At 47.0% G+C, this 21,693-nt stretch overlaps 2 protein-coding genes across 8 annotated transcripts; both read left to right on the forward strand.

Moving 5' to 3' along the window:
- Positions 1–990: 990 nt before the first annotated feature.
- DHDDS (dehydrodolichyl diphosphate synthase subunit) lies at positions 991–15,251 on the forward strand. Of its 7 annotated transcripts, none has more exons than XR_007508462.1 (10): positions 1,020–1,072; positions 2,264–2,347; positions 3,268–3,384; positions 3,993–4,135; positions 5,530–5,646; positions 5,843–5,944; positions 6,618–6,732; positions 8,681–8,788; positions 11,853–13,698; positions 14,788–15,243. XR_007508462.1 is itself a non-coding variant. In XM_049819884.1 (10 exons), the coding sequence occupies exons 3-10, from the start codon at positions 2,285–2,287 to the stop codon at positions 12,087–12,089; spliced, it is 1,002 nt and encodes a 333-aa protein (XP_049675841.1). In that variant the 5' UTR covers positions 1,030–1,072; positions 1,800–1,918; positions 2,264–2,284; the 3' UTR covers positions 12,090–15,249. The 7 variants fall into 7 exon arrangements, 6 of the variants coding, with proteins under 6 accessions (XP_049675840.1, XP_049675842.1, XP_049675845.1 ...); XM_049819884.1 differs by adding an exon at positions 1,800–1,918 and having other exon boundaries at positions 1,030–1,072; positions 11,853–15,249; XM_049819886.1 differs by adding an exon at positions 1,800–1,918 and having other exon boundaries at positions 1,030–1,072; positions 2,269–2,347; positions 11,853–15,249.
- A 501-nt stretch (positions 15,252–15,752) lies between these two features.
- HMGN2 (high mobility group nucleosomal binding domain 2) lies at positions 15,753–19,485 on the forward strand. The gene is made up of 6 exons (XM_049819890.1): positions 15,753–15,859; positions 16,894–16,938; positions 17,294–17,323; positions 17,643–17,693; positions 18,054–18,149; positions 18,586–19,485. Exons 1-6 carry the CDS (start codon positions 15,845–15,847, stop codon positions 18,619–18,621), a joined length of 273 nt encoding a protein of 90 aa, XP_049675847.1. The 5' UTR covers positions 15,753–15,844; the 3' UTR covers positions 18,622–19,485.
- Positions 19,486–21,693: the final 2,208 nt, after the last annotated feature.

Genomic DNA, 21,693 nt, shown 5'->3' on the forward strand with positions numbered 1-21,693 from the left:
AGGATTTCCCCCCTCCTTTCTTTTTTTTTTTTTTTTTTTTTTTTTTTTTTGTTTTAACTTGTTTTTGTACCAACTATGTAAAATGTTGTTTTTTTTCTTTTCTGGAAAAAAAAAATAAAAAATAAAGACCATGGGCAATGGCTGCTGGTGATGTTCTCTGTGTGGTTACTTTTTTATTTTCTCTCTCCTGGGGTTGAGAAGCCCAGACCCAAAATGGTGGGGAGGGGGGAAGCAGTACTGGGAACTGGGGTACCCCAAAATGGGGGGGGAGGGGCAGTGCTGGGAACTGGGATACCACAAAATGGGGGGGAAAGGCAGTGCTGGGAACTGGGGTACCCCAAAATGAGGGGGGAGGGGCAGTGCTGGGAACTGGGATACCCCAAAATGAGGGGGGAGGGGCAGTGCTGGGAACTGGGGTACCCCAAAATGAGGGGGGAGGGGCAGTGCTGGGAACTGAGATACCCCAAAATGGGGGGGGAGGGGCAGTGCTGGGAACTGGGGTACCCCAAAATGGGAGGGGGAGGTAGTGCTGGAAACTGGGGTACCCCACAGCTGCCTCAATTTGCAGCTGACGACCAGCCTGACCAAGCTTCCAGCCCCCCATCAACCACCCTAGGCCTCCCTGCCACCCTGCAGCCGCCTCACCCCGTACCCCACCTATCCCCCCCACAGCCCCTGTCAGCTTGCGGGTCACCCACCAACACCCCAATTGCACTAGGCCACCCCAACTCTGGCACGGCCCCCTCGCTCCACAACCCCCCCCCCCCACAACCCCCTCTGCCCTACCATCGGCCTGTAACCCTCCCCCCCCCCCCACCCCCGAACCGCCCTGGCCCCGCTGCAGCCCTCCAACCCCCCGTTAACCACCCGGCCATGGCCGCCCGTCCCCCCCTCCCGCCTCACTCCACCACAGAGCGGCCTCCCCGCGCATGCGCACGAGCCCCGCCTCCTCCTCCCCCGCCCCGCGGCGCTTGGCGCCTGCGCGCGCTTCCCGCCCTGGGCGCCGGCGGGTGACGCAGGCGGAAGGGCACGTCACCCTCTAGGGGAGGCTGAGGCGGCGCCGCCGGGCGAGGTAACGGGCGGGCACCGGGGGGGAGAACCGGGGGGTGGTGGTGGTCGTCTGGGTGTCCTTTTCGTCTTCTCCTCCGCGTCTGCTCGCTGCTTGGGCGGTGGGTGGCGGCCAGGCCGTCGGTAAGGAGAGCCGCGTCCCGGAGAGAGCGGCCGGTGCTGGCTGCACCCAGCCGGTGTGGGCCTGAGAGAGTCATGGCCTTTCTGGTGCTCTGTCCCTGGCTTATAGACGAGGGGCTTCCTTGTGTAGCTTATTTTTTTTTAAGATGGCTGTGTGAAACGGTATGTGAAAGATTGATTGCTGTTAACAGCCAAAGGTGGCATTGGAAGAGGGTGTGTTTTCAGCCTGAGCTATTCAAGGGGAGCATTAAGAGCTTTACTAACAGAGCCCGAGGTTCAGCAGTTCCTTGCCTTAATGTTTTGTGGCTGCATCTGTGGCTAGACATCCCTTCCTGAGGGAAGAGGCAGCGAAGGCCCATATGGAAAATTAATGCAGTCGGTGTAATTTGAATCTGCTTCGGTCCCTAGGTGGGTACCAGGTGGTTGGATCTGGGCCGTTGCCCCCACAGCTCTCTCTTCATAGCTGCTTTGCCCATGTCTCTCAGGGTTCCTAGCTGAGAGAATTGAAGATTAACGTGGAAGTTCAGCAAACTCTTGTGTCTTGTTAGCTCAAGCCAGATCTTAGTATTTGATGTGCAAATAATGTGGTAAAAACCCCAATATTTTTACAGCTCCAGAGTCTGTAAGGGAAAAGAACTATCAGTGGTGATGCAAGTGCAGGGTAGTCGGTGATGTAGGTGGTTGCTTCATTTGAAGGATTTCCAACAACTCCAACACAAAAGCATCGAAGGTCAGTTTGCACTGCTGCCACCCTGTGACTCGCCTGGTGGTAGCCCAAATTGTGGGCCTCTACTAACTCACCAGCTAGTTTGGCTGGAAGAAGCAGTAATGTTTTTTCTTGCTACCAGCTAGTGCAGAATCTACTCTGATGACATACATCTGGAAAATTCCAGAGGTCATTTCTGAGCTCCCTCATTGTCTGCTTATTGAAGTACTTGCACAGGTGATAAAAAGGGCTCCAAAGCAGCTAGGCAAAGCTTATTTTTCCAAGGTGATGGTTTGTCGCATTGCTTTTGGCTCAGACAGAATCTTCTGTACTTCTAACCCCTCTATTTTCATCTTCCCATTGAAAAAGAGAAGGAGCTCCTGGTAAAACATGTCGTGGATCAGAGAGGGCGAGCTGACCATCATAGAGAGATTTTGTGCCAACATCATTAAGGTAAGGAATGAATTTGGTTACCTGTGGTAAAGAATTGACAGGTTCATCAGGGTTCAGAGTGGAACTGTCTCTGTGACTGCTCTGTTCTAGAAAGGTAGTGTTGCTAGCAAGGGTACATATTAATGCTGGCACTGGATATACATCCCTAAACAGCATCTGGGAATGGAAAATTACTTAAGCTTAGCCTTGCAAATGAGCAAGGCTGTAGGCAGTGGTTGCCAATAACAAGCTTATACTCCCAGGCTTCTGTGTTTTGTGCCCTTGCTGATGAAGGCAGGGCACAAGAAGGAGGGAGAGAAGCAAGATGGTTGGATTATGAGTCTAAGAAATGAAACTGAGTTTCTCTTGATTAGAAGAATAACTCACCAGTTCCAGGAAAATTCTACCCTTGCTCAGCAGAGTCTTGAGACTGGTGACGCTGTCCTCCTCGCAAAAGGATCTGTGCAGACCTAATGAGGTCAGTGGAAGGGAATACTCCTCTTAAGTGGGGGAAAGTCTCATGACTTATTTTGTTTTCTCTTAACTTAATTGTATCTGTGAAAATGCCCTTGAACTCTGAAATAAAGAATATTTACAGTTACAGCAGTGTAAAACTGCGTGCACTCTCCCCCATGGCTGCAAAGAGGTAGCTGGGTAGTGCTGCTCTCTGTCATGCGAAAGAAATGAGGAGGGCAAAGTTGCTTTTCAGTTTAGGCAATTGTCAATACTGACAGGCTTTTTAGAGAGCCTAGACTGGGATTAACAAAGAGGTAATTAGCATCTTACTCTTTCCAGCTCCAGATTTGAAGCTGGCAAATACATGCTGCACTCCTACAAATAGGCAGTGCAGCCAGGAACAGTGGGACTAAACTCTCTGCGGTGCAAGAGAACCGGGTTGGCTGTTTGCTTTCTGGTCTGTTTTGTTTGTCCTTATTTTCTAGGCAGGTCCAATGCCCAAGCATGTTGCCTTCATCATGGATGGCAATCGCCGTTATGCCCAAAAGTGTCACGTGGAAAGACAGCAGGGGCATTCGCAAGGCTTTGATAAGCTGGCACAGGTGGGATGTTTGCTGCCGTGAAGTTATGTGTTGAAAGTTTCAGCTGTGTTCACCAGCTGGTTGTGTTTACTGCTTGACTGGTGTATTGTGTTCCTTTTCTTCACTGGAGTCAGGCCTGTGGTTGGAGCTGATGTTAGTCATCAAGAGTACCCAACTTCAGCTCCTCATTCTTCCTGTCATTTTGCAGAGTCATTCTAGTAAGCTATTTTTTTCCCCTCAGTTTTATACTCGATTAAAATATCTGCCCTGCAGATCTTGAAGCTTTTAATTTTGTGAAACAGGTTGAATTTCTCTGAAAAGGTTTTGAAAGGTACAGTATTATATAATTTATAATGTTTTCTACAAGAAGTGCTTTCCCTGGGTGTATTAATCCCAAATCTGTTGTGGATTTGCTTCCTTATTTTTCTCCTGATCTTTAAAATGAATCTGAAATTCTCATCAAGTGGGTTTCATTGTCAGCTCTTGATGGTTGTGTCTTTTGATCCAGTCTCAGCATAGTGGGAAAAGACAGGAAGGTTTTAGCAGTGGATAAGCTGTGTCTTGCTGACCTGTCTGTCTGAGTCTGCTTGTCTGACTTTTGTTTTCCATTAAATTTTGTCTTCCTGCAGACACTACGGTGGTGCTTGAATCTGGGCATTCGGGAGGTCACTGTTTATGCCTTTAGTATTGAGAACTTTAAACGCTCCAAGGAGGAGGTGGATGGACTAATGGATCTGGCAAGACAGAAATTTAGCCGCCTACTGGAAGAACAGTAAGAATCCCCTCATGTCTGTATCCCACAGGGTAGAACTAAAGCAGAACATGATTAAGAGGCAGTATAGGGATGTTGGAAGTTGTGAAAATGGATTAAATGAAGGAACCTCTTCTCCACCTACCTCCAGCCAGAGATTTGTGTTGAGGGGCTCTGCCTACCTGGATGGGCTCTACAGCACCTGAGCACGCACAGTCCTGCCACACACCAGATTTGTGTCTGTATCCTGTGGCTTAATGTGCAACAATCCCATCCAAACAGTTGGGACAGTACAGCTTTCAGATAAGCACAGCACAATTAGAAATTCCTGCTTAGCACTAGGGTGCTAGATGCCTTGCTTTCATGACGTATCAAAGCCTTGTCTTAAATTGTGTCACAGTATTCTTGGCAGAGCAGAGTTTAGCTCAGCAGCTTGCTTTGCAGTAACTTGAGACTTTTGCTTACAGGCGCATGGCATGTTAAGTCACTTGTTGGAGTTGGAGAACTAGTTCATGTATTGCTTGTAGATGGAACTAGTACAGGTTTGAGTGAGCAGGGAGTGGTGTTACAGTGCCCTGTTGCTCAGTGGATATGTTTGTTTCCCCATGCCTGACTGGCGTGAAGAGCGGTGCATGGAAGGGGTCCTTATCTGGTTGAAGTAAATTTGAAAGGCAGTGAGGGAACGCAGCTGGAAGAATGGGAGGGAGAGGATGGTGTGTGCGGGCTAGTAGAATTTGGGAAGATTAGGGCTATCTGAGCACTGCAGTATGTTGTGATTCAAAGACGCCATTTCCGTGGTTTCTGCCCAATGCAGCCCTTTGTCAGGGAGTGTGTAGCATCAGACAGACAGCAGCAGGAACCTGTAAGATCCCATGGGATGTCCTGTCTACTCAGAATAATGCTATGGCAGGTGTGGATGATTTCCTATTTCATCTGATGTTCACTCCACCACCTCCGTCCCACCCTCACTGATATGTTAATCTTTCCTTACACCAGAAAGTAGTTGTGCTGCTCTGTGGGTGACCGTTAGTCATCGTAATTTTTTATTAGTTATAGGTGCCCAGAGTCTATAGTTGTATTCTGTTTTCCATGTGGATTTTCATAACTTCAGGTAGGAATGCCTAATCTGTGATCATTTTCTAGTCCTTTGATTATATCTGTACCTCAGGAGCTTGTATGGGGAATGATCAGTTTCTCTTTATGCAGTGGTTTGGGATGATGAAATCTAAGCTAGCTTTCAACACCTGAAAAACATCTGGTCATTTTGCCTTTTTCTAATTCCCAGCTTTGTTGAAGCTATGCCTGCTACATGCCTGTTGTTTTCATTTGGGGGATGTTACGCAAGGCAAACGTGGCACTTGTGCAGTAGAGACTGATCTGTTTTCTGTAGTCCTCACTCTTGTTGTTGGGTGTAGGGAGAGCTTGAAGAAGCATGGTGTGTGTATCCGTGTCCTTGGGGACCTGCCACTTCTGCCCTTGGATATTCAGGAGCTGATTGCCCAAGCTGTGCTGGCAACTAGGAACTACAACAAGTAAGTAACACACAGTTTAAAGTCGCTGGTACCTCACATCTTCCTCTTCTACCTGAAGGCTGAGACTTGGCAGACATGCTACACCTTTTTTTTTTCTTTGTTCTACAAGCACACATAACTGCTGTAGGTATTCTTCTCTCTGTCATCTACTGGACCTTCCTTAGGTTAGTCTTTCACATCTTTCTCCTCTTTTCAGATGCTTTCTAAATGTCTGCTTTGCGTACACATCAAGACATGAAATCAGCAATGCTGTCAGGGAGATGGCGTGGGGGGTAGAACAAGGACTGCTCGAACCCAGGTAACTCTTGTCTTTCTGTGTGAGGCTTCACAGATGAAGACTGCCTGTCTTACCACCTACGCTTTATTAGTAACCTCTCAGAAGCCAAGTGGCTTTTAAATAGATCTTGTTAAACCAGTACGACTGGAACAAATGACTTAAAGTTACTATGCAATGTTTGGTTTTTATTATTTCAGTTACCATGGTGATAGATACACAACCAAGACAGAAGAGAAATTAGGTCTGTGTCTTAAGTTAGTTTAAATGTGAAGGCAGATTTTTTATGCCACAACAATTGGCTGCTTGGCTGGCAGTCTTAGCTATGAGGTCAAACAACAGATGAATCATGAATACTGTACTGTTCCTCCACCCTGGAGGAGATGGAGTAGTTAGCACTCTGCTCTCTGCTCCAGATGGAAGTCCTCACAGTCTGGTTCCACCACTGTATTATGTTTCACAGAGCATGTGGGGGGATGCTCTGGGGGCTGAAAGAGTGTTTGAAATAGCCTGTGGAGCAGACAGCAGTGTCCATCAGAAGCAAGTTGATGACTGGCTGTGGTACAGCTCCACTGCCCAGTTTTAATCTGCAGTCCTGTGTTTATAAAAAAATCCCTCAGTAATTCTGATTTAGTAGTAGTGCCACCTCCATTGGGTCAGGAAAGTGATCTTAATAAGATGCATCTGTCTTTTGTAGTGATGTGTCTGAATCGTTGCTTGATAAGTGTCTGTACACCAACAACTCCCCTGACCCAGACCTCCTGATTCGAACCTCTGGAGAGGTTCGGTTGAGTGATTTCTTGCTCTGGCAGGTAAAGTCTTTGTTTTCTCCTTGAAATACTCCATTTTTGCATCAGAGGGTGTTCTACTGACTCCAGAAGGGCTCTTAAGCTTTCTTTGCCAGGGTTAGGTAACTTTTTGGATGGACTGAGTGCTTGGGCACCTCTGAGGAATCTGTTTCTTGCAGTTCTGTGATTGCCTAAAATACCTTGCAGCACAAGTCTGAAATTGTATCATCCTGAAAACACTTAATAAGAAATCACAAATTAGTCTAGCTGACAACAGTCAAGGAAATTATGAATTGCTTATCCTTTTGCTCCATTTCTCACATTTAGCTAATTCCTCATCTTATTGTTAAATTGCTGGCTTTGATTAATTTAACCTGGCAATATGTTTCCTGGGATGAGGAAATCCCAAGAAGGATTTCTAGATTCTTGGGAGAGGTGTTTGCCATATGTCAGCTGTAGGTGTTGGAGGTGTAACCCTATAACGTACACGTAATGTACGTGCCTGACTTGTCACAATTTCAGAAGTGTATTTGACTTTCATAATGAAATGAGACCCTGCAAGACAGGTTCTAAGGATGGCAAAGTCAAATCAGCATGACTAGGCTGTTAAGCTAAAACATAGTAAGTTCTTAAGGTGTATAAAGTTCATGTATTTGCAGTTACAGTATCTAAAGCTGCTTCCATTTCTCTTTCTCCTGTGCTAGGCAATATTGACTTGTTTGTAGCCCAAACTTCGCAGGAGAACATTTGAGTCGAGCTGCTTTGCTTAAAGCTAACATTTTCTTTTACATGTACAGTTTGGAGCCAAAACCCAACTGCCTTGAAGCAACCACATCAAATGTTCCCACTCCAAGTTATTTAATTGGCAAGTTCACAGAAGTTGTCTGGCCTGAGTTGCGGTTGCCTACCAAGGCATCTCCCTCTCCTCCCTGTATTTTTGGGCACATGTATACCCTGGATGGGTGTCAATGCTGCGAACTAACATTTTGCTTGCTCCTCTTGGTGGTAGTCCTGGCACAGATGCCTTGGAGACTGAGCCTGTAACTGGTGAAGCACTACCGAGGAAGTTGGTGCTCTGTGAGTCTGGCTGGCGTGGTGCCCCTCTCCCATGCCGTGGATTACAGCAGAAGCAGCAGAGGAGAACGTGTGCCTGTGCTTCCACTCTGCCAGCTCACATGCCAGAGCATTAGTGCAAATTTCCCTTTGCTAGCAATCGTGTGTGTCCTGACAGCCCCAAAGTAGGAGGAAATTGTGCTTTCAGCATGATTCTCTGATGTCAAAGAAAATATCCTCATGGTGGTGGGTTTTTTTATAGAATTGACACCAAGATTTTCTGTAGCATTACAATTTTAGGAGTGGGGTTTTTTTACATGTTAGATTTTGTAGTAATGGTCATAGGAACACATTTACCTGAAACTTTGAGGAACTTCATGGCAAAAATAGGTTTTAACTTGAAAGCTTGCATCTTTCAGCTCTAGAATATCTTCAGCGCACCACAACTCTTAGATTCATTAAGCAGTTAAATGGCATGAGTGGGCAGTAAGAAATATCACGAGATGTCATTTGTTGAATGGCTTAAATGTCATGTCCTGATCCTCAGTTCATCTGTTATTCCCTTAACTCAGCCTTTGGTAGTCCAGTGTTGCTATTTTAGTTTTGTTATAAGTATGTGATGCTTAAGCTATTAAAAATACCTCTGTGAAGACCAACATAGCATTAGAAAGAATTCTGCTGGTATCTTTGCAGGAATGGATGACTAGTGTCCCAGCATTAAAAACTAATTAGAAAGACCCTGCATTGTGCAATGTCAAACTCTCCTGGCTGGTATTTATTTCATTTTGAATAGAATCTGATAACACAGCCTAGGTAAAGTCTTTGTGGGGAAACTGGCATAGTTTGACCAACTGAGCTGCATCTTGATGACTTTTCCCTCTCTAGATGATTAAATTGTTGGTGATCTTGCTTTCTGCAGACATCCCATTCGTGCCTGGTGTTTCAGTCAGTCTTGTGGCCAGAATATTCCTTTTGGAACTTGTGTGAGGCTATCCTTCGGTTCCAGATGAACTACAGTGCTTTACAGGTAAGGGGGCCTTAGGGAGATGGAAAGCTCAACACAGCACGTTACCTGCACAGCAATGTGCTGGAGATCAGGTGAAAGTGTGCAAAGTAGGAACAGAGGAATTGTTCATTTAGTGTGGTTAGTTAAGATCTTGTTTCAGTAGCAGATAATGCCAGGTGTGCTGCTTTTCCTGTACCCATGTGGCTTGTTACAACATCTTAGTATGTGGACAGACTCCTGTACTTTCAGGAATACCTGAAGTATTTGAAGTCACCACTGTCTCTATTACTCATTGCTCATTCTACCAGCTGGAAGTATCTGTCCCCACTCCTCAGCTGACAGGACAGAACAAGTAAGCACTCCTAATTTGCTATGGGGTAAAATCAGCCAGTTAACTCAAACCGCAGCAGCAGTGGCTTAAGCAAAGACTGCTGAGTTTGCTTTGGAATGAGCAGGGAGAATTTGTGTGCTCTTCCTCTAACTCTGCCATTGTTTTTAGGGTTGTAACAAGTGGGTTTAGAGTTTCCTTTCTGGGAGCTGAAGTGAGGCTGCCTGAGCTGTGGGACTGTGGACAAGTGTCCTCTTTCTGGTGGGTCCAGATGTGCCTACTGAAGAGATTGTTCCTATTGCTCACTGTCATTGTTCCCCTCCTCTTAGATTTGTTGTTGTGAGCTCTCCCTGACCTGGTTCAGATAAATCTGGCCAACTTAGTAGTGATTTAGTAATCTGGCTATTTTTAAGCAAAACAAGTCCAGGAGCTGGAGCTTTTGATGGGGAAATCTGGGTAGCAGCAGCTTGTAGCACAGACAGCAGCTGGTAGGAGGAGGAACTTAGTGTGGTGGCTCTTACCTCCACCGTATCTGGTTGCTGAGTGTGTCGTTCCTTAATTATTTGGGTCCTCTTTTGTTAAAGACAGGCATTATATTGCCCTTTCTACCTTCAGGGACCTTGATCACCTCTGAGAGTTGTCAAAGAGATTATAGACAGTCGTGGTTATGGGTGAATTTCATCAGGGTCCAGTCAGTCTGGAAGCATCCAAATTCTCCACATCCTTAACCTCTTTTATTCCTATTTCTGCCCCAAGTCTGTCCTTTTCCTACCAGCAATTCATTGTATTAATACAACTAATGGCAATTCACCTTCTGCGTGAAGAGGAAAGCAGAAAGGCAGTGGTGTTTGTCATGGACATTAGGTTTGCTTCTGTCTTGAACAGTACTGAACAGTAAGGTCACTGTTCTGACTGTGCTCCTAGTGCTACTTTCTGATGGGTAACAAATGCTGCTTCTGTTCCAAGTTAGTCTTGTCTTTTCTTAGTTCTTGTTTGTGGCTCTATGTGATCATGCTGTGCTATAATCAGGGTTTCTTATAATCCAGATTTGTTCTTTGGTCAGTTTTCTTGCTGTAAGACCCACTTTGCAGTAGATAAGGCTGCTCTTTTTTCAAGGGATGCAGCCCAGTTGTGCAGAATGGAGGACTTCTCACTCAAAGGAACTGCTGAGATTTAGGAGCTGGTTTTTTTGCATTTGAAAGAGGTGATCTTGAAAGCTGAAAATATCTGGATCTCTTGAAACAAATTACCTTGGTGGAAGGGTTGCTTGTCAGTGAGGATGGTGGGGCTAGGGGATGGACTTGCTGAGAAGCCAGAATATGTTACAGCAGCTGTGTCTACTTTGGGAGAGTGCTGCTGTGTTAAGGACACAGGAGGCAGTTACGTTGTGGATAGACAGCAGGAAAGAAGGTTTGACAAGGTACATTAAAAAAACCTTTGAGTTGGAGGTATTTGACAAAAGATATTCTCCTTCCATCAACTCAAACAGCATCACGTTGGATGGCCATCATCTTCATTTTCCAGATAGCCTGCTGCTCAAGGGAGTCTGCTAGCTGGTTGTTGCTCACCACTTAGTCCCAGGATCAGCTATAACCTCCTTTTGGTACGTGGTAGACCTGGGGAGAGAATGCAGATGTTGGTTGGCAAGCCTGTCCTATGGAACTGGTCATGCTGAGTCTCTTCTGGTGAATAGACAGAATTCTACTTTGTTCAAGGGTGGAAGTCTTATGCTGAACTGGCTGATGATCTTTGCATTTCAAATAAGCAGAGCTACAGCAGCAGAGTGCTGTCGATTCAGTGGGCTTTCTGTAGTTAGGGATGTTTCTACTCTCGTTCCCAGCACAACGAAAGCTAATTTACAGTGCCAGAGCACAGACTACTGACTTGGGCGCAGAGAAAGTGTGGTGAAGAGTGAGTCAGGCTCTCATTAGAATAATTATTTCTTCTTGTTTGTTTGAAAGGCCAGCATTTCCTAAGTGTGTGTGTGCGTGTGTGTCAGGTTATGTCACGGTGACCAGTTTTACTCTTTCTAAAAATGAAAGCTTAATATTCCTGCATGCAGATTTGGTTTTGCTGTTGGAGGCTGCAGGCTAGGATATGTGCAATAAGAAGAAATCCAAAAGTGACATTCTGCAAAAATATTTAAAATACTTGAAGGGTAGGCAAGGATAGCTACTGCCTTTACCTTTCTCCTGCCCATCCTGCTGTGTCTTGAGCCGGTACGTTATTAGATCACAGGCATTTGGGAATGCTGAGCCCACTCATGCTTTTACGCTGAAGCTGATTAGCTCAATACCTGATCATCTGCTCAAAGAATTGTCCCATAAGTCATTGTTCTGAATCCTCTAAAACCTTTCAGCTGCCATGTGAATAGGATCAAAGATTCTGCGATGATACTGGCAGGGATAGGTTGTGTTTTAGAAGTCCACTTGTATGCTGTTCCTCTCTGATTCCAGTATCTGAGGGTTTTTCCACAATCTGTCGTGACCTTTATCTATTTTAACTAGGAGCTAATGCTGTGAGAAAACGTGTGTCTTGGGGAGAAGGTCCAGAAGGATATCCCTGTATTTTTTAATAACCAATCAAGCAGGCTGCCTCAAAGTGGAGGAGGCGCACACAGAGCCACCCTTCATTTAACCTGCAGATTGATGGCCAAGCAGAGGCTATTTCTTCCATAACCTGTGCTGCCTTGCATCTGTACCACAGAAAAGTTAAAGGCCTGGTAAAGTGCTAACACTCTACTGCTTTTCACTCTAGAAGGCCAGAGACTCCTACATGGAGGAAAGGAGGCGACAACAGATGGAAAGGGATCAGGCTTATGTGACAAAGAAGCTGCAGCAGGAGGGGTTTGCATCCCACGGAGACTCTCGGCGTCGATGGACACTGTTGCAGAAATGCACTGCCATGCGGGAAGAGAGAATCCAGGGCTTTCTACAGGCACTAGAGCACAAGAGAGCGGACTTCTTTGAAAGATTGTGTACGGTGTCTGCATGACATAGGTGCTGGGTTGTTCTTGGGAAGACAATTTTTAACTGGGTTACAGGGAACAGCTGCTGCCCAGAGGAATTTACTCGGTGTGGTTCTGCAGTGGGGATGCAGGGCTGCTATAGGACTTTACGTCCCCGCTGGCTCTGTCTGAGGGCAGGGACAGAGTACTGTGAACCTTTCTAGTTCTGTGAATGCTGCTGAGGAAGGTAATCCCGTCCTTCTGCCTCACCTCCCTGCCCCTGGTGATGGAGAATACATGCACCCTGCCATATCTCTGCTGCTTGGCACTTTACAGGTCTGGGTGTTTTGGTGACAAGAAGTTAACTAAAATGAGCCTCCATTTCTGTTTGACTCCTCATGAATTGGCCCAGGCAAACCAATTCAGTCCTGTTAAATCAGTCTGAACTTGAATTCCTTCCATGGCTTTGCAGTAGTGAATCTTCTGTTGAGATTTCCTCTGCTGTCCCCTAAGGGGAGCCTTGCTTTCTGTAGGGAGAGGACTATTCCTGGTGTAGAAGGGAGCCCTGTGCCAAGCGGTGGCAGAGATATTCCCCACTGCCTATTTCACGATGTCATCTTGTCTTTTCCCCACCTTACTCTGCTGGTTTTGATGTATCTGCTCTTGGCTTCCAAAGAGCTAAAGCGAGGTGTTGTCAGCCTTGCCAGAAAGAAAAAAAGGTACTCCGAAGCTTTGCCAGGTCCTGTGATCCCTTCTGAGCAGCGTATGTGGGGAAAACCCAAATGCCGAAGATGCTGGTGTTGGAACAGACTGACAGTACTTAGGAAAGGCTCTGAGCAGGCAAGGAAAAAGGATTGGTTGGGAATTAACTTCATGGCTTAAAAAGGAAAAGAAGTTAGCTAAAACCAGGTGACGGATACAGTATGCCAAATCGCTCCGAGACCTCTCTAGAGCTATGACTTAAAGTCCTGTTTCCAGGGAATGAGGGTGGGCTTAGTTCAGGAATACAGTAGCCAAAACTGACCTCTGACCCCAGCCAAAATGGTTTAGAAGGGCTATTGAGCTGATTTTCATGGGAGTGGCCAGAGCAGCTGTGGAGTGGTGTTTGTTCTCAATTTTCCATTGGTGGGGAGATGGACTAGCTAATTTGGAAGATTGTTTCAGTCTCTTACTTCTCCTGGTTTCCGTCCCCATAGTCAAAAAACCAGAAAATGTCTTGATTTTTGTTTCTGATGCACACACAGGTGCAGCACTACCAACAATTGCTGGTTTTAAAGTGTTCTTTTTTACCTCCAGGTGAAAACTAGAAAATGCAGATTTAAAAGACTTGTAAGTGCTGCAGACTCAGCACTTTGAATGTGATTGCGAAGAGGGTAACTACATTGTCACATCGTGAATAAAGCATATTCATACCAAACTTATTTAAAAAAATAAGCTGAACGTTTAAAAGTACGTAGAGCTTCTTATTCTAAGGTGTAATGAAGTTGGCATCCGGGTCTAATATAATATTGTTTAACCTGTGACAGACTCCTCATCTGATTCCTGTTAGACTGGAAATGATTTGAAGGCTGTGTTCTTTTTACAGTCTAGTGTGAGCAATTTGCTGATATCCTGAGGCTTGCCTGAATGAAGTTCTGTGCACGTACCTCCTCTTGCGTAAGTAGCAAACAGTAGTTTGGATAAAAGTGTGCTGAGATGATGGGAGCTGTTGATTTTAAATGTCTTTTGCTGTTATTTTATTTTCCCTGTCTTCACATTTCAGAAAGCTGTCTGTGGAAATAGTTTACTCTCTGTGAGATGGAGCACTCTCCAGTCTGCTTTGCCAGGCTGATGGGGAGACTGTCTTCTACCTGAGAATGTATTTTTGCCTTGGGGGGGGCGGGAAGGTTTTCAGTTGTGTTATGACAATACAGGTGACCAAAGCTGCAGTGGTAGTTTTTCACAAAGTAATAGTACTGTTGCAGGTGTGGTAATTGAAGGATCTGGTTTACAAAAGGCTTGTAGGGAGTTTTAATCGCTTTTATAAAAGCCATTGCTGTAGTAGGGGAGGAGAAAAAGTCAGTCCTTCAAGGAGTGGAAAAAGGCTTGTGTTACATGACTGTTTATTCCACCTGCATCAGTTCCTCCAGTAAAATACCAACTTTCTTTAAGCCTTGCTCCATTAGAGGGTGGTCCTAAGTTATACAGGCAAACTCTTGAGTTTCAGGAGTGCATCTTTCCAGTCAGTCTTTGTGACAGTTGTGGAAATAGAGCTACAAGCTTCTTCCAGTGAGACTTTAACTTCCCTAATTCATGTTTAGATAGTGAAGATGTGAAAAATTCCAGCAAGACTGGAAAAAATGTGCTCTCCTTGTAGCTGAGGTCTTAAAAAGCCTGAGAGATTACCTGGGGAGGGAGGGAGTGGGGTGGAGGGGAAGTGTGCTGCTGGGGGTGTGTTTTTGGATGAGGTTCAATGAAAAGGTGAAAAGTTTGGGGCACAATGAATCTTGTAATTGGATTTGTAGCAAATGGGCTGTGCCTGTATGCAGGTGTGAGAAATGGCCCCATTTGGAAGGAGCCCAACTTTACAAGTCACTTAAGTAGCGGGCACCTGTGTGAATTGTTTTAGTGTAATTTTCTTGCATTTTGATATTTTTTTTTCCTTGGTCTTTCATTTTACCACTGCCTCACTCTCTCCTTTACTTCTCTTTTGGATATAACTCTCCCCATCTCCCTTTTTTTTTGTTTTTTTTTTGTTTTTTTCAGGAAAAACTGCTAAACATTGATTTCCCAGACCCGCAGCCACCTCTCCACCTCGTCCTGCCGCCTGCCCAGCCCTCGGGGTGGCTGGGGGGGGGGGGGGGGGGGGGGGCTGGCTGGCTAGCTGGCTGCCATACTCGCCAGCCTCCGCCGGTGCGGAGGGGCCCCCGCGGCAGCGGGAGGTGCGCCTGGTGCTGAACGAACAGCTCCGCTCACCTGCGCGCTGCACCGCGCAGCCCGGCGCACCCCGGGGGGGGTCGGGGGGGGGGGGGGGTGTTGCAGCTCCCCGCGGAGGAAAAAAAGGCCGTGGGGGAGGAGGTGTCGTCGTGTCCCCTTCCCCGAGCGGGGAGCGGCCGCGTTCCCCCGCGCCCAGGCAGGCCCCGCCGCCTTTTTGCATTGCTGCTTTTCTCCTTTTTTTTACCCCATTTTTTTGCGCCCCCCCCCCCCCCCCCCCCCCCGTGTTTCCCGCCCGCGGAGCTCTGCGGGCAAGCGCGCGGGAAGGCGGGGGGGGGGGGGGCGCGAGGCCCAGTTGCGCGCGCGCCACCTCCTCAGCGGCGGCGCCCCCCCCCCCCATTCACCATCCCCCTTCCTCCCCGCCTGGCCCCACCCCACGTGACCTCGGCGGGCCAATGGGCAAGCGGGGCGGTGGGGATCCGGCTGGAACCGGTTGGGCCGCGTCCGGCTCTATATAAAACTTTATAAACACCCGATTCAAATTAGTGGGGTCGGGAGCCAGCGGAGCCAGCCGGGAGGCAGCCCCGCCGCGCCGCCCGCACCGCGCAGACAGCCGGTCCTACTCCCTTTTTTTTTTTTTTTTTTTTTTTTCTTTTCCCCCCCTCCCCCTCCCCTCCCCTCCCGCCCCCCCCACCCCCAATCCCCCCCCACCCACCCCCACCCCCCCCACCCCTCACTCCCTCCCCTGCTTCTCGCCGCCGCCCCGGACCGAACGCGCCCGGCTCCCCCCACCCGCCCCCTTCCTCCGCCTTCTCCCTCCGCCCCCTCACGCCGCCCAGCCGAGCTCCTCTCTCCCTCACACACGCATATACACAACACGCCCGGAGCCATGCCGAAGAGAAAGGTACGTGGCGCCGCCGGACCGAGCCGCCTCACCGCGCCTCTCCGCCGGAGGGGCCTACCTTCCCGCCGCATCCCCCCCCCCCCCCCCCCCTTCTTCTCCCTTTGCGGCCCGTGCCTGTGGAAGGGGGAGGCGGGACTACGCGCTCATTCCCCCCCCCATTTCTGTCTCTCTCCCCCCCCCCCCCCCCCCCCCTTTCGGGGCGGTAACGGTTGCGAGGTGGCGCGCGCGAGGCCCCAACGGGCGCGAGGGTGGGGGCGGGGCGGCGCGGAGACCGTTACCGGCCGCGCGCGCGCGCGTGGGGGGGGGGGGGGGGGGAAGGAGGCGGGGGTTGCTTAACGGCCGCGGGGGGCCCTGTGGGGAGAAAGAGAAAGAGGGGAGGGGCGCGGGGAGCGGCGCCGGTCCGATCCGGTTGGTTTTGGCGGGAGGTCGGGGTGAGGAGGAGGGAGAGAGAGGGGGGAGGGGAGGGGAGCGCCGGTAGGGCGGGAAAGGGCGGGAAGCGACCGCGCTGCTGGCGCCCGGGCTGCTTTGCCGCCAAAACCGCCGCCCCACGGGGGCAGCCGTGGGCGGGAGCGGGGCCTCCCTGAAGGGGCAGCGCCGTTTCACCCCCCCCCCCCCCCCCCCACACACACACACGCACGCAGCCCCCTCATCCCCGGGGGTGGTGTGTGCTCCCGCCCCGCTGTGGGTGGTTCTGTGTGGGGGTTTCTGGCCCGGTCTGGCGGTTTGTCCGGGAATCCCACGATGGAGGGGCTGCTATCCCGGCCCCGCCGGTACCTTCAGCTTTTCCCCGAATCTCGGCGGTCTCCGGAACGCTGTCTGCGGCCGGGCCGTCCGGTCTACCCGCGCCGAGGGGCAGGTAGGGGGAGGCCTGCCGGCCCGAGGCGCGGTGAAGGCCCGGCACCCCTCGGGAGCGGGTTGGAAATGTTTCCTTTGCAGATGGGGGGGGGGGGGGGGGGATTAAAAATAACGGCTGGTGCGGGGATGGGGGCTGAGCGTGCCTCCCCTTAACTTGTGACTTATGTTTCACGCCCTAGGCTGAAGGAGATACCAAGGGCGATAAGGCCAAAGTTAAGGATGAGGTAAGAAGTTCAACATTTTGAGAAAGTTGGATCATAAAGTGTTTGCGTTGGAAGATGAGGCTTAACTTCATCAAAATAAAGAACTGGGGAGCAGGGAAGGGTTGGTCTTAATGGATTCTGACTTTTTGAAGTATTAACTGTCTTTTAACCTTGACTGCGAAAAGTCTGCTTAACTATTGTTAGCTATTAGCAGTGATTTAAATGAGATAGTTTCATGTTTCTTGAGAATGGGGAAAAAGGGAACTAAAAACTGCAATGTTCTGAGATTTTACTCTTTTGAAATGAGATTACTTTATGAGGTGCTGAGAGTTCATATTCAATCACATTAAATCCAATCATTTTTCTTTTTAAACAGCCACAACGGAGATCGGCAAGGTTATCTGCTGTGAGTATTCTCTTGTTGAGCTGAGATGTCATAACACTAAGTAGTTTTAAGCTTGAGTATCGGGTGCTGCATCTGTGTGAGATTTGTAGGTATTTTGGAGAGATGCGTTGTTCAGTTGCAAGAAAGTTACTGGCTTAACAAACTGCCCCATTGTGTGGTGCTATGGGAGCGACAGAGTAATTGACAAATGAAGAGCTTCGATTTCAAATGTATTGATTTACTTTCTTACAACTGAACTATTTGGGTTGAATGTTTTTAAAAAGTAGTATGTTTCTCTTAAAATAATTTGAATAACGGAAGGGGGTTTTCTTGCTTACAGAAGCCTGCTCCTCCGAAGCCAGAGCCTAAACCTAAAAAGGCAGCTCCAAAGGTAAGTTGTGTCAGTCGGGACTATTATTGAGAGGTAAATGGGTTACGAGGTTTAGATTTGTCTAGTAATAAGTAATAAAACTTTGAGTAAACAGCATATGTAGCGATGAAATTAAGCTGCATTGTCACTTCTATAAAGTTGTACTGAAAACTTCGAATTTTACAAAACTTGCGTAAAAACTACCGAAGCGAAGACTCTTCACAGTTGCCGTTGATCTCTTAAACGTGCAAACATTTATGTGTTGCATTCTTTTTGGGCCAACATCCAACGTGGGTTTTTACCATTCTAGTTTTTGGATTCTTGTGGCTTAATGACTGGATGTTGGTAATTGTAATGGTGTACGTCATCTTACGTTTACAGAAGAGCGAGAAGTTGCCCAAGGGAAAGAAGGGGAAAGCTGATACTGGCAAGGAGGGAAACAACCCTGCAGAAAACGGAGATGCCAAAACAGACCAGGTATAACAGCGGGTCTGGCAGCTTGTCTTACATCAGCAAATTATTTTTTTCCATATCAAACATAGACAGGTCTGGGCTTGCGCTAATGAAGAGGAATTATTGCTTGATTATTTAGACTTGTTGCTTATGACACTAACAACACATCTACAGAAGCGGGGGGGAATGTTGCTTGGTTGGTAAGGAGTTAAAGTTGTCTGTTCACCAGTTGAAGTTGCCATGTGAAAGTTACTGTTCTGCCTTGTTCTGAAAATGCCTGAAGTTTGCATGCAATAAAGCACGGTACCTCAAATGTTAGATTTCATTTTGTTAAAAACAACGGTGGTGCAGCCCAGGTAAGATTTCTTCTGTTCAGAGAACTGCTATTTAGAAAAATGAGTTATCGGTTGTTTGATGCAAGTGTGTTGTGTATGTTGACTGGTTCCCTTTTTTCTTTTAGGCACAGAAAGCCGAAGGTGCTGGTGAAGCCAAGTAAAATGTGTGAATTTTTGATAACTGTGTACTTCTGGTGACTGTACAGTTTGAAATACTATTTTTTATCAAGTTTTATAACAATGCAGAATTTTGTTTTACTTTTTTTTAAGCTATGTTGTTAGCACACAGACCGCTTCGTTGTTGTGTTTTGAGGGGGGGCAGTGGGGACAAATGTCACTTAGTCTATTTCTCGGAATCTAAATTTTAATAAGAAAAGTTTTCCTGGTCCCCCAGTTTTTGGAAGAAGGGCTCTTCCTGAATAGAGGAGGAAGGGATTCCTTCATGCTGCACGTCTGTTAAGTTCTGTGAAGTGCATCCGAGTGAACATGGAAGCTCCCAAGATGCCTGTTGCCAACTTCAAAACAGCAGTTTGTAGTGCCCTGTGTATTTCCTTTCACGTCCTCGTTGTTTGCCTAGAGCCTATCAGTCGGAAATACGGCAAAAATGGCATTTTGGGACTTGCCACTCTAAATGCATTGTCAGGTGATCCGGGCTTCTGGTGTCTAATTTGGGATATAATGGCTCTAAAAGGAGCTGCACTTCCTCTTTTATATTGTGGATCTTCAGATTAAGAAACCTGCATTCTAATTTTTTTCCTCTAAAAGTCAGGGTAGGTTTGTGAAGAGTTGTTAAACAACATGCTAAATGTGAAAGTGTCCACCCTCACTCTAAACTTTTCCCTCCACAAGTATGAAATGAAGATTCTTCGGTTTTATAGCAACTTTTACGTTTTGGTAGTCCTTGAAGGGAGGGGAGTTTGACAGTTGTTGTAAAATGTTGCAGATTGTAGCCCATGTCCTGCCTAAATTACCATGATTGTTTATGAAAAGTACCTTTAATAAAGCTGGATACGGTTTGGCTTGGACTGTTCTTAATGCCTTTCTAATTTCTCTTGCCTTTCCTTCATCTCTAATGTGGTTAACGTCAGAAGAATACTTGCTGTGTACATGTGTGCGTTTGTATTTAGGCAATGTTTTGCTAATGGCCAAGAATTTGTTTCAAGCATCTTAATTCAGATAATTAATTCAGTCTTAATTCACAAGTGAAAAGCGAGATTTCCTTACCTAAAAGCTAGATCGCTGCAGGAGGTTTTGAAACTCTTGGCTTACTAGGAGGCCCAACATGGAGCACGTAAGTGAATCTATTGGGATATATTATCTTTGTTATTGTCTAAAAAGTAGTACTATACAAAAGGGGGAAGAATACAGCAGTCTTGCAATCGCAGTGGCAAAAAACAAATTTAGGTAAGCTTTTCTTGGTAGTGAAACCAGAACTAGCTCCATAAAACTGATTATGTGTTAGATTTCTGCACTTAAGCTTGAATAATGTTGCTTCTGCTAATGAAATACAGGCTTCGCTGTGGTAGTGACTAAGCAGGAAACAAGATTTTTTGAGTAAAAATGCACCATTTTTATAGTCCCTACACACTATAGAGCAGAGCCAAGCCAAAAACCCTAATGTGTAAATGTCTCCTTCAGTAACTTTCTCAGATGGAATATTTTTTCCATCTCTGCTTGGCCTTTCCTGGGACTTGTGTCTGTTCCTGATTAAGTTCAGTGACCTGTTTCAACCTGTGCTGTTTTCAGAGGGAATCCAATGAAAACGAACAGGGCAGAGTTTCACATAAAGAAATTTTTGGTGTCTGGAGTGCTAGAAGTATTCTAGAATGGCTGGACGTCCAGAAAAGAGCCAGTTTGAAATGCACCAATATGAACTACTTTTGCGTGTGGCGTTAATCATAGCTGGTACGCCTTACATTTGCCCTCGCAAATGTAAGAAAAATAACGTTTAATAATCTCACGTATACCCCACCCAGAAGCAGCAGCTTAGAAACGGCCAACAAAAACACTGACGACTTGCTTGAGCAACCGAGCAGGAGGATGCAGCTGCTGAAAGGCTGCAGCTCCCCGGCAGTGGGAACAGGGAAGAGAGGTTTTTGCCTGTCCAGGGTGTTCTCCAAGCGATGCGGCTTGTGAGAAGCCCTGGGACATCGTATGTGGGGTTGAGATGTCGGGGCAAATCAGAAAGCGAGTCAAGGATTTACAAGAAAAAGGCTGTTATGGTGCCGTGACATTGTTCTGCTTTGCTCTACCCTGTCCTGTGGAAAAAAACTCCTCGTAGGGAGCAAGAGCTGAGAGGGCTGATGGTGGGATTGAACTCTGCATTTCCCAATGAGGCTGAATTTTGAAGTATCGGAGGGAGGGAGATGAGCCTTGAGGCTGTGGAATGGTCTGAAAGTTGGTCACAACGTGGGTGATGCTGTAAGCGCTCTCTGGGCGGTGAAGTGGGGATTTCTGCCAATAGTAATAATGTAATTATCATCACATTAAAATAATATTTTAATTAAATGTTTTAAAAACAGAAATTTTGAAATAGCCTACCTTGCATTCATAGAGCTTTATGTTGTTGGGCTTCCACACAGACAACAAGCAGTTCCAGATGAATTGAGTTTTGACCGGGTTGCAGCTGCCCAGGTTGCCAGCTGGAATGCTGTGGTGTTCTCTGCGAACATCTTTGTGGTTGGAAGGTCTCTTCATCCCCTAGTCATTAAATAAACTACTGCTAATAAAGTGTAATTGCAGGGTTGCTTTTTGTTGAAGAACTTGCTGCTTAACTATTACTTGATCTTTTCAATACCTAGAAGTTTAAACTGTGTGTAGCTGTCCTGCGTGTTACTGTATGGGACATTTTCTCCAGCCAGGCAGGAAAACGATGATTTTATGTGGTAACTGCCACGTAAGTTTCTCTGTAGTTCCTCAGCCATGCTATCTTACTACTAACCAGTGAACTTCCAAACCTCTATATCTCGAATATACTGAATCGACTGCCTTAATGTCTTTGCCACACATTACTTCATGCTGATGCTATAATATGCTTTGGAAAGTATTGATGCTTTCAATTTTGCTACAAAACTCTTCTATTTTCCTTCATCCTGGTCTGAAATCTACTTGCTGATCAGAACGTCCCCTCGTCTCTGTACATACAAAAGCTGCTAAAGAAGTTTTAACCCCCCCCGGATGATCTGCGTCTTGGCTAGGTGAGGGTTCTGCCTGTCTCTACGTCCTAAGTGACA

Source organism: Accipiter gentilis, chromosome 17, assembly GCF_929443795.1.
Source record: "Accipiter gentilis chromosome 17, bAccGen1.1, whole genome shotgun sequence".
NCBI lineage: Eukaryota > Metazoa > Chordata > Aves > Accipitriformes > Accipitridae > Astur > Astur gentilis.